At 39.1% G+C, this 12299-nt stretch overlaps 2 protein-coding genes across 3 annotated transcripts in view; one reads left to right on the top strand and one right to left on the bottom strand.

The window, feature by feature from the left end:
• Window positions 1-681: 681 nt before the first annotated feature.
• On the top strand, window positions 682-4707 carry LOC127655287 (uncharacterized). The gene is made up of 4 exons (XM_052143013.1): window positions 682-3394; window positions 3492-3636; window positions 3869-4204; window positions 4315-4707. The coding sequence occupies exons 3-4, from the start codon at window positions 3886-3888 to the stop codon at window positions 4647-4649; spliced, it is 654 nt and encodes a 217-aa protein (XP_051998973.1). The 5' UTR covers window positions 682-3394; window positions 3492-3636; window positions 3869-3885; the 3' UTR covers window positions 4650-4707.
• A 189-nt stretch (window positions 4708-4896) lies between these two features.
• The window catches only part of ankrd10b (ankyrin repeat domain 10b), a 31748-nt gene continuing 24345 nt past the window's right edge, over window positions 4897-12299 (bottom strand). The window contains exons 4-6 of one of the 2 annotated variants that reach the window (XM_052142330.1): window positions 10784-11034; window positions 10299-10397; window positions 4906-6607 (exon numbers count right to left, since the gene is read on the bottom strand). In XM_052142330.1, the coding sequence (XP_051998290.1) occupies window positions 6315-6607; window positions 10299-10397; window positions 10784-11034 (643 nt within the window). In that variant the 3' untranslated portion in view covers window positions 4906-6314. Of the gene's footprint in view, window positions 6608-10298; window positions 10398-10783; window positions 11035-12299 lie in introns of both variants that reach the window. The other variant, XM_052142331.1, reaches the window with a different exon arrangement.

Below are 12299 nucleotides of genomic sequence, written 5' to 3'. Positions count from 1 at the left end.
ACCCTTTTCTCGTCAATCTCATGAGATTTGTTTAGAAGGGATCCTTCTCGTCAATCTCATGAGATTCGTGTTTAGAAGAGATCCTTCTTGTCAATCTCGTGAGAGTCGTGTTTAGACGGGATCCTTTTCTCGTCAATCTCGCGAGATTCATGTTCAGAAAGGATCCTTCTCATCAATCTTGTGAAATTCATGTTTAGAAGGGATCCTTCTCTCATCAATCTCATGAGATTCACGTTTAGAAGGAATCCTTCTCGTCAATCTTGAGAGGTTCGTCTTTAGAAGGGATCCTTTTCTCATCAATCTCGCGAAATTTGTGTTTAGAAGGGATCCTTCTCTCGTCAATCTCGCGAGATTCTTACACTGCGTTCATTTTAAGTCGAACAGCAACAAGACGCGCTCGTGAAAGATTATTTTCAATTGTTCCAATTGTTTGTTTTGATGATCAGTTCAAGCTCTAAAATAAACATTTCACATAATAAATGACTTAATCTCTACATCTGCTACTTTCGGTCATGAGACATTGTTGGTCACTAGAGAAGTACATCAATCAGGTCTAAGTGTAAATACCAACATCTTTGCACTAAGTGTAAATAGACTACTAAATAGATACTATTTGTACAGATACTAATTAAATACTAACAGGCAATTGCTGCAGTGTGTTTATTTAGAGTACCACTGACACCCTACACCACTGCGAACAAATCAACCTTTCGCGACTGCACAAACACCAGGAGACAACAGGCCTGTCTTTTATAATGGATGTTTATGGAGGAGATTCTTTGGTGTACTGAATAAACTGCTTTTGTGAGGAAACAGATAATCCCTCATTAATCGACCGCCTGTCTAATCTTCAACATGTTTTACACTAAACAATCTTTTTGGAATAAACAATGTGTGAGTTTACTATGATAAAATTGCTGTTTTAATAAGAGAAGTCACGGATGATTATCCGCAAACGATGACTTACTGTCGTAACATGCTAGTTGACCGTTACGTGTCGGAAAACCGGAAAATGCTAGGATGAAAATAAGGTGCTTTTCAAACTGTCCAGTTATTTAGTCCAGTTTCCTAAATATTTCCATTCATTCAAAAACTATAACATTTCAAAAGGCAACAAGTCAGCTGCATACATTTTCAGATGCAACACAATGGCACTGACGTGGTATATAAACAATTAAATTAATATAAAATTGTATATATGAAGAATTTCAGTCAGGATTTAGGAACCATCATAGGACAGAGATTGAACTTATAAGAGTTACAAATGACTTGGCTCATATCATCTGATATTATATCATCTTTTAGATCTCAGACAGGGATCCTTTTCTTGTCAATCTCACGAGATTCATGTTCAGAAGGGATCCTTCTTGTCAATCTCGTGAGAGTCGTGTTTAGAAGGGATCCTTCTCAGGATTTAGGCACCATCATAGGACAGAGACAATACTTAAAAGAGTTACAAATGACTTGGCTCATATCATCTGATCGCGGCTGCATTTCACTTCTAGTGCTTAGATCTTAGTGCTGCATTCCACAAAATAGATCACAACATTCTCTTGAATAGTCTGGATAATTATGTTGGCATTATTGGACTTGCATTAGCATGGTTTAGGTCCTGTGTATCAGACTGCTACCACTTTGACTGTGTAAATGAGGAATTGTCAAATCCTCAAAAAGTTAAGTATGGAGTGCCACAGGGTTCAGTTTTAGAGCCTTTAATTTTCTCCTTATACATGCTTCCCCTGAGAGATATTATCAGGAACCGTGGAATTTGTTTTCACTGTTATGCCGACAATACCCAATTTAATATTTTATCGAAACCGATAAAATTTCACAATTCTCCAAATTGAGTGTATCAATGAAATAACTAATGTAATGGATAGAAATCTCCCTCAACTAAATTCAGACAAAACATAGGTACTAATTACCTGACCAAAAACCTCTTAAAATAAGCTGCTAAAATATAATTTGACTCTTGATGGATTTACGGTTATGTCGTCTTCCACATGCTCTCTGTTGCTGATGCTGAAAAGCTAATAAATTAATGTGACCTCAAGACTTTTATTGTAACGCACTACTGGGAGGATATCCAGCAAGTTCAGTAAATAAACTTCAATTGGTTCAAAATGCAGCAGCCAGAGTGCTGACTAGAACCAAGAAATATGATCTTATTAGCCCCATTTTATCATCATTACATTGGATACCTGTTAAATTTCTTATTCATTTAAAAATTCTGTTAACTACAAAGCTTTGAATGGTCTAGCTCAGCAGTACTTAAGTGACCTTCTGGCCTATTCCATCATGTTCATTACAATTGCAAAATTCTGGCCTGTTAATACCTAGAAGAAAAAAAAATTCACAAAAGGAGGTAGATCCTTTTCATATTAGTCTTCTGGAGCTGGTTTGGGACACAGGCTGTGAATTAATTAAGTGATTAGCTGTTTCATTACAAAAGCAGTTTATTCAGCGTACTGAAGCATCTCCTCCATTGACATCCATAAAATAAGAACAGATCATGTCTCCTCACTTATGTCCCGGCGCGTTACGCTAACCTTGAAGGTTCCACATGGAGAAGGGCTCTGGGACAGCCGTTTCTGCCTAGCGGTCAAGGGCGGTGCTATGAATAACGGCATAATTTTATTTTGATATAAAGGCAGTTGCCAGAGTTTATTTAGCAGAGATGTACCACTTTTATTAAAATAAATGGGAGAAAGTGGAACTCCCAAACAAGAAGCTCAAACGCCCAACGGTCGAAAGATGAAGAAGGGAAGTCCCGCCTTACAGGTAAAAGAGCCAATCACCTTTTAGATACAGACATCGCCTGTCAATCAACTCGCTAACGCGCATTAGCCATACAAGTCGGGAAAATTGCGTGTTTTTAACATAATGAGGCAAAGAAGTACAATTTATTATTCCAATATGATCCGATTGTATTGCTAATTTGAAATACGTTCTTCGATCGTAATCTTGACCAACTGTTTTTTGAGATTTTGGGGTTCCCCCATTCAAGTAGACAGGAACTGCACTTGCATAGTCTCCCAGGAGCGGTTCGAAGATGGCAGACAGTGGACTGACTTGTTGTAGAGACTTGGCAGTTGCACAATAGTGACGCCTCCAATACATTTTGATTGTGTTACACACGCCCAGGTTTATTTTCATCTGCATTTGGCGGGAGCCAATTTCAAATATTGTTTAAAAAATGTGAAGAAATGTCAGGGGTGGCATTGCCTCAAATTGGGCCTGGTTATTGTGCTTTTCTTTTACATTATATAGAGATTGCTAATGTGATGTCATCGTGACGTATTACCAGTGGTGAACGCAAAGCATTTTGGGAATCCGCGGCACAAACAGAAGGCGCCAGACTTGATTGCATGGAGGGAAGAACGCAGTGTTCAAGGTACCGTCTACCTGCTGTGTTATAAACTGCAATAGTCGTTCTCACGATAGAAGTGGCATAAAGCTTAAGAACGGAAAATCCTTTTATCGTTTTCCAGCTTGGAAAAATAATAGTACAAGCCATGTTTCAGAGGTGACAAAAAGGCTGACGAATGGCATGGATAGCAGCAGTAAGGAGGCCCAAGATTACCTTTGATAACACTCCACCACACATGATGGTGTGTTCAAAGCATTTTCACAAAGGTAAGTTACAATTACTCTCTGTAAATGTTTTATTGTGGGCAAATAACCAGCGTGTTTTGTTTGATTTAACCAGACCATTAGATTTAACGTTAAGCCAATGTTAACTGTTAACTAGCATGAAATGGCTAGAAAATTAGCTGAAGTTACCAATGTACTAAAGCGTAACGTTAATCAGTTTTAAATGTTGTACATCTAGGCTACATAGCAATTTATTTGGTGACTGTGTTTGCAGGCTAACCTGCCTATGAAATGTTGGAGTGTAATCCTGACTGGGCCCCTTCTCTGTACCTCGGCCATACTGAGGTCAAAGCTACGAACACAGAGCGGTTCAAGTGGTTTAGGAGAACAGCGACGAGTTCACAACAACAGCAACCCCCATCGCTAGGCACTGACAACACTGGTCCTGAGGCTGAGTTGGAAGCTCACATGAATCAACCTCTATCGCCAGGCACTGACCACACTGGTCCTGAGGCTGAGTTGGAAGCTCTCATGAATCAACCTCCATCGCCAGGCACTGACCACACTGGTCCTGAAGCTGAGTTGGATAATGCAGCACCTTTATACCCTGGTAAATAGTAAAATAATACAATATATGTTGCCCCCTGTGTATATCTAATCTGGATTAATTTGGAATAAAGGTTGTGATATGACACAATGTATTTTTATTGTTTCTGTCAGACAACACTACACCTGCAACCAGTAAAAAGCAGAACACCGAGAACTGTGGCTTTCTTCAGAAGCTCTCGCCTGGAGACCTAGTGTTAGCGGACTGTGGATTTTATATTAAAGAAAGTGTTGCCCTTGTGGGTGCTACACTGAAAATACCTGCCTTCACCAGGGGCCATCACCAATTTAATGCAAAAAATGTGGAACAGACCAGGAAGTTAGCTCATGTCAGGATACACATGGAGCGAGTGATAGGGTGTATGCGCTCTAAGTTTAACATATTAAATGACACAATACGCCTGGGATTTGTGGTGCCTTGTGAGGGGGAGGATAAAACTGCTGGATAAAATTGTGGTTGTGTGCTGTGCTTTGACCAATATGTGTCCAAGTATTGTTGTGAAGCCGTCATGTTAGAATTAAACACCATGCTCACATCTAATATGTAAATATGTTTTTTCAAAAGATTTTGTAATGTCACTTCTCACATGTAATGATTTTTAGCCATCTCTGTAAATAAAATACACAAAGACTGAATGAAATTCTGCCTCCTTTATCTGTATTAAGGACAGAATTGTGCAAAATCAGTGTTATTTTGTTGCAAACACAATTACATAACTTAAATAGTAGTAACAACCAACTTAATTTCAGTTTCTTTACATATTTAACATGTAAATACATTTAGATGAAGACATTTATAAAGAGTCCATAGAAAAGACAACTGGAAATGTATGAGGTAGGTTGTGGGTGATAAGTCACAGACATGTGCAAGCATCGCATTGCCATAACTCTTCTCTGGCTGGACACAAATATAAGTAAACACTTTGCAGTTTGAATGATGTCCTCCTATGAACAAAATGATGGAGTATGTTTTTATGTTTCCACTGTTCGATCGCGCGAGGAGTGTGGTGCTTAAAACATTAGCATACCGTTGAACCGACGAGTTTTCTACCCCACTTTTACAATCTCCAGGTCCTGGACCCATCCATCTGTAAAAAAGACCTGGGCCTGCGGCAGCGACTTGAAGTTACTGAAAACTTCGTGTGTATGCACTAACATTTAATATCATATAGTTGTATATATATGGGTGCTGAAAGTTGGGCAACAGGTTGACATCCCCTGACCAGTCACAATCACTTTGATTCCCTTTATTTTCTCGTCATACCTCGTTTTTGCATTAGGATGTAGTTTTAAGCGGTATGGTCCGACAATGTTTTCTTTAGACCGCTGCATTTTGTAGGTTTATATTCTGTTTTTCACGCTTTTTATTATTTTCATGCCAGAACCCTAGCCTGCTATTGCCATGCGATGCCAGACCATGTAAACTGGCCAAACATACCCATAATTCTTTGCGTTCTGATGACGTTGCCGCCCAGTTGGTCACGTTTTAGCAATCTCTATTCAATAGTGGTCAATTTTTAAGTGTGGCCTATTTTCGTTTAGTCTGCATTTATATTAGGCTATGTCAATAAGGAGCATAGTCTCAAAGTTTGAGAGATGTGGGCTATCAAATACAACCAAACATGTAGCCTATAAGGTCAACAAACCACAGCTTTTTCTTATCACTGGTTTCACAGCGCACATTACAAGAGCTGATGACACTTATTTTAAGTTTAAACTTTTACATTTATAATTAAAATACTGGTGAGGTTGGGGGTTGATTTGTGTTAGAAAACAAATTTATTAACAAACCACTTTATTCACACACAGCTCCAATTACAACATAATAGTTGACAATAAACAATTATATTTTGTAAGTAGGCACCATTAATACAGGCAATGTCCTCAGAAGTACTAAATCAAATTAAGAGACTCTGGGTTTCTTTTTAAATTGCCCCAATTAGAGAATAATAAAAAAAGATGTTTAAACAAAGGTTTCTGATTTTACTTACAAAAAGGAAACATAATAAAGGAGAATGTAATATAGACAGTGTCCCATTTAAAGGACATGGACTTGCAATTCAGCACATTCTGTATGTTTATATATAAAGGCATGTGACTCTGGACAGGACATCTTAACACCCATGAAAGAGGTGCATGGTGTTAAAGGTTATGTGGTCATACTGCTCCTCTACACTAACTGACTTGCGGTGCTCTATCTGACTGCTGGCATCCTCCATGTTCTCAGCTGTATCTCCAAAGCCGTTATGATGCCCAAAGTGCAGGCCATCAAAGTAACCATGATGCCCAACGCCCTCATTCACAATCTCTGATGGGACGGTTGAATTCCCATTTAGATTTCCTTGCATCTGGTCACCTCCGTTGAGGTGCGGCACAGGATGGCAATGTCCATTTAAAGAACGTCCTTCTGTCAAAGAGAACAAATTAATTATTTAAAATGTTGACATTTCACAGGGGCACAGGAAGTTGTTTGTACAGAAATTCAGATTAGTTTAGTTCAAGTTTTGAAAAATCATCCCATGATTAAAGTCGTTTCATGTCCTGATATTACTTACTTTGTAACACTGCCCTACATTAAATCTATTGCTTTATGAACACACAACTGGGATTAAATCCAAGACCTGCAAATTTGATTCACGTTCATTGATTCATGTTCATTGTGGAAGAAGTGTCTGCTAAAAGTCAGTTTGTGAATGTAACAGCTATTTGAGAAAATATGCTAGGGATGATTATATTGCTCATAATCATCCCTAGCACTTCAAAATTGCTTTGTATTTGTAAACCTGCCACTACAGATTCTCATACTTGGGTAAAAAATAAAAAAAACATGAATACTTGCATTTGGTTCCTAATTTGCTAGTATGTTCTTACACAAATAAGTACACATCCAAGAGTCGATGATGTTTATTAAATGGCAGAACATGAGTATAGAAATGACATATTCTTAAAATGTAAGCATCCTGCTACCCTATATGAACAATATTTTTTTTACCTCAACCTCAGACAGCTGATGTTTAAAATAGCACTTAGTCAAATGTTTCTTGCAATTCAGAAAACATTTAGAGTAGGCAATCATGCATTAATATGCAGCACAAAAATTTTTGGCCATAGTCATTTTCTTCAGATTTCCTTACTTTTTTTTTCTTTTCGAAAACAAAAGACAAATAATTTGTAATATTTGAATCAAATAATTGCCTTAGACAAAATTCACCCTTATGAAATCAAGTAAGCAAATAATATCTACACTACATACAAATTTATATGCAAAACGTTAACAGGGTTAATTTGTATCAAAAGTGCACGTGAACACGCACACAAGGCCAAAAGTTTGGAATAAATGTACAGATGCTGCTCTTATGGAAAGAGTGGCTTTCAACTGATCACAATGAATAGTCAGGACATTAATAATGTGAAAAATTACTATAAGAAGTTCTGATTTTTACATTTTTACAAATTGTAAAACTACTTCAAAGAGTTCTCATCAAAAAATCCTCCAAGTGCAGCAATGACAGCTTTACAGATCCTTGATATTCTAGCTGTCAGTTTGTACAGCTACTCAGGTGACATTTCACCCCACGCTTCCTGTAGCACTTGCCATAGATGTGGCTGTCTTGTCGGGCACTTCTCATGCACCTTACAGTCTAGCTGATCCCACAAAATCATAATGGGGTTAAGATCCATAACACTCTTTCCCAATTATCTGTGGTCCAATGTCTGTGTTTCTTTGCCCACTGTAACATTTTCTTTTTGTTTTTCAGTTTCAAAAGTGGCTTTTTCTTTGCAGTTCTTCCCATAAGGCCTGCGCCCTGAGTCTTCTCTTTACTGTTGTACATGAAACTGGTGTTGAGCAGGTAGAATTCAATGAAGCTGTCAGCTGAGGACATGTGAGGCGTCTATTTCTCAAACTAGAGACTCTGATGTACTTCTCTTGTTTAGTTGTACCTCTGGTCTTCCACATCTATATCAGTCCTTGTTAGAGCCAGTTGTTCTTTGTCTTTGAACACCGTAGTGTACACTTTGTATGAAATCTTCAGTTCCTCAAAACAATGATTGACCTAATATTGATCTTAAAACATGCCAGTCTACAGCATGCAACTCAAAAACAAACACAAAAGACAATTTCAAGCTTCATTTAACAAACCAAATAGCTTTCAACTGTGTTTGATATAAAAAGGCAAGTGATTTTCTAGTACCAAATTAGCAATTTATATCAAAAATGACTTTTTTCCCTAATAGTGACTGTGCTCTTTTTTTTTTTTTTTTTTTACATCAGTACTCCTGACTAAACTTTGTGATCAGTTGAATGGCACTTTGGTGAATTAACGTACCAATTTCCTTCCGAAACAGCAAAATCTGTACATTATTTCAAACTTTTGGCATGCATGCATGCATGCATATATATATAAAATATATAAAATATATAATATATACACACACACACACACACACACACACACTGTATATATAACATTATATAATAATATATATTATTATATATTACACACACAATTCAACAAGGTTAAGAGCAAATACAAGTCATAGCAAAAGCTGTGAAAGCAGTCATTAAGACTGAAACAATTATATAAAAAAAAAAAAAAAAATACAACTAATTAAAAAAACAACTGTGGCAGGGAGGAGGGCACGACCGGGTTGTGATGCTGCACACCCGACCCCAGGCTAATCAAGTACAAAGGCACCCGAAGGCAACAGTTCGAGAGAGAGTTACAGGCAGCTACCCTGCATGTGTTTGTCTTTTTGTTTTATTAAAAAGATAATTTATATTGTCAAGCCGGTTCTCGCCTCCTCCTTTCCACTGAACTTTGTTACACTGGTGCCGAAACCCGGTAAGGAGGGTTGCGCCGACTTAAAGAGTCCTCGCCACTACCATCCACCCCAACAGAGCAGCAGTGGCCATCCGCCGGGGAAGGAGCCTGGATGCCTGAGAGCAGAGGATCGGCCGCCGTCCACGAGTGGAGGAGGGGCTCCTAGCCGACCACCTGGAGCGGGGGAACCGCTGCCAGTGGCGGGGGAGATCCCTACCATCCATCGAAAACACGGCAGATCCATTCAGTCCACCAGGGGCTGGTGGACTGCCTCCAAACTGCCTGAGGCGCGGCTGTCATATCGGAGAACCGGCAAGTAAGGTCCCTCTCCCGCTGCCTCTCCACACTGGCATTTCCCAGCATTTTTTGTTGTTGTTGTTTTTCCCCACGCGTTGTCACCCTCCCAGGTCTGAAGAGGTGGGGATGACCTGCCGGGAGGTTGTCAAGCCGGTTCTCGCCGCCTCCTTTCCAGTGTATCTAAGTTCAATGGAAAGGAGGAGGTGAGAACCAGCTTGACAATATAACAAATATTTTAATAAAACAAAAAGACATGTAGGACAGCTGCTCGTAACACTCTCTCTCTAACTGCTGTCTCTGGTCACCTTTATCCCTCTCAAGGGCTTGATTCGCCTGATTAGGGGCAGGGTGTGCAGCATCACGACCCGGCCCCGCCCTCCTCCCAGCCACAACAACATTTTCAAGTATCGATTTCAGGGCATACAAAACTGCCTCATTAAATGCAACTACTTTAAAGAGAAGCTGAAAACAATCTGAATCATTTAATTGTTCTTGGAATGTCCAGGAAACAAAATTAAAAATGACAAAATTGTACTGAGGGAAGTTACCGAGCAAAACAAAAGATTTTTTCCCCCAACTGGCCAAAATAACCGCTCTCTCTCTCTCTCTCTCTCTGTGTCTGTCTCCCTTTTAAATATTTTTTTTAAAAAGTGCACGCCAACTAAAGTTAAAAGGACGGGATAGTGTGACAATCTATATGAAAGGTTTTATGCATATGAAGTGTACTAAAGTTAATTATATACCTTTCCAGACACACATGCTCAGAAGAGCCTAAATGAAGCAAAGACAAATTGCCCTACAAATAAGCATAGGAGTTAGTGCAACGACATGGTATTTGCATGGAGGTCACAGTGAAGATCTCCAGCTCTTTGTGGGCTGGAAAGGATGAGCTCTCCATTATGGCCCCCTGGTCCTGCTCTGCACTGCTGTAGCCATTGGACCCCATGGGAAATGATCCATTTAAGGGTCTGTTCCCACCTGTGGTATTCAATGTTGGCCTAAACTCCATGTTCGTGTTCTCCATCTGGTCTCCTTCACTGGATCTGTTAACTCCATTCATTGCCTGATAACTTGTATCTGCAATGTCACAAAGTATTGCTCTGTTTGAGAATCCCAAACAGCCAGACATGGCAACAATGACTCAACCAATGGTGGGACAATCTATTTGTCTCAAATCATGTACTCACCCTCATGCTTCCCCAGATGTGTATGACTTACTTTCTTCAGCAGAACCAAAACTAAGATTTTTAAGTCCTTACAATGCAAGTGAATGGTGACCAGAACTCCAAAAAGTACATTCACCATTGTATGGACCAACAGAGCTATTAGAGATAAGATATTCTTCTTAATGTGGTTCGTGTTCTGCAGAAGAAAGGCATACACATCTAGGATGGCATGAGGGTGAATTTATTAGAGAATTTTCATTTTTAGGTGAAGTATCCCTTTAAATAGTCATGACTTACCGTCTGTTCTAGCCTTTTTAATCTGATTAGGCTCCATGCAATCAAGGGACCTCTTTCGACTGGGTACCCCATTAAGGATGCCCCGCTCTTGGATTAGCTTGCGGTCCCCATAGCACATAGAGCCGTTGGTTGACAGCCCATTAACCTGATAGAGTTGCTGGTTCTGGGCATTGGAGAGCAGTTGGGCACACTCTTGAAAGCCCTGGGCATTGGCTAGATCAGCTGCTGTCAGTCCACTAGCGTTCCTCATGCTGCGCAATGACAAAAATAGCGTGTTACCATTTCTGGTCTAATCCAAATATTTGCCAACCACCCATACGCACAAACAAACACAAACACACACGCACACACAGTCCCTTTCTGTCTTTCATACTTCTTGAAGAGGGAAAAAAGGAAACAAAATGTGGCAAAATCATTATACCTCTATTAATTCTTAATGTTGTGACATCTCAACTGCAATAGAAAGTGAAACTCCTGAAGCACACACAAAAGCAGCCTAGAACAAGATGCAAACACAAAAGGACCATATTTTGATGACAAGTACACCAGTCGATGGCGAATATCAGATTTAGGAATCCTTGCACAAGGAGTGATTTTGATTTCCTCATAAGAAGGGGATTGACACTGCTCAGACAATTGTTTCAAGAATTCTCTCTTCTATGCGACAGAAAATGGACAGATGATTAAGAATAATAATAAAAGTGAAATAAGAAATAACAGCTGTGGGCATGAAGGGAAATACTTTGCCAGTCTGTCTTCTGATCAATTAAAAAGGAATGGAAAGAGTCTTCGAATATATCCTGAAGATGTTTTCATGGTTGAAAGAGGACAACTTGGAAGCAACAAGTAAAATCTGACCAGGAAAAGCTGAATTTGTTTTAAATGGTTCAAGAACAATGAAGTCAAAGCAAGAGGCATTCTGCCATCTCCATCTTCTCCAAAGTGAAAAATGAAAAGATTTTCAAATTGTGAAAGTAGACGATGTAAACCATGGAAAGGGAATGTGAGATGAACACCTATAAAAAGTTTGACATGAAACAAGGATCAAGTGTGTGCATTTAGCTTCAACAGTCATTTTCTATTGCAGCGGAGAAACAGGGAATACATGAATGATCAAACTTGAGGGCAAAATAAAGTTTTTTTTTTTTAAACACTTACCCTTGGAGGTCCTTCTAACGTTTCTATTCTGAATGCAGACAGAAATGTCACCCTTGGCAGTGCAACACAGCTTAAGCACATTCCGTCTAATTTCAGACAAACCAAAATGATTAAAACAGATACTAATACTTGTTAAAGGGATAGTTCACTCAAAAATGAATATTCTGTTATCATTTACTCACATCATGTCATTCCAAACCCGTTTGACTTTTTTCATTAGAAAACAAAAGGAGATGTAAGGCAGAGTGTTAGCCTTGGTCACCCTTCATCTTCATAGCATTTTGTTTTCATTCAAGGAAAGTGAATGGTGACTGAGGCTAACATTCTGCTAACATCTAATTTTGTCATCTATGGAAGA

The sequence above is a fragment of the Xyrauchen texanus genome, chromosome 14, assembly GCF_025860055.1.
Source record: "Xyrauchen texanus isolate HMW12.3.18 chromosome 14, RBS_HiC_50CHRs, whole genome shotgun sequence".
Classification (NCBI taxonomy): Eukaryota; Metazoa; Chordata; class Actinopteri; order Cypriniformes; family Catostomidae; genus Xyrauchen; species Xyrauchen texanus.
Note: the sequence above shows the minus strand (reverse complement) of the source record. Positions and strands in the feature narration are given on the sequence as shown.

Excerpts from the sequence above, each read along its gene's own strand:
- LOC127655287 (XM_052143013.1), top strand. The coding sequence starts at position 3,886 with ATGTTGGAGTGTAATCCTGACTGGGCCCCTTCTCTGTACCTCGGCCAT. Across the intron at positions 4,205-4,314 it reads TGCAGCACCTTTATACCCTG|ACAACACTACACCTGCAACC; the intron begins GTAAATAGTAAA and ends TGTTTCTGTCAG.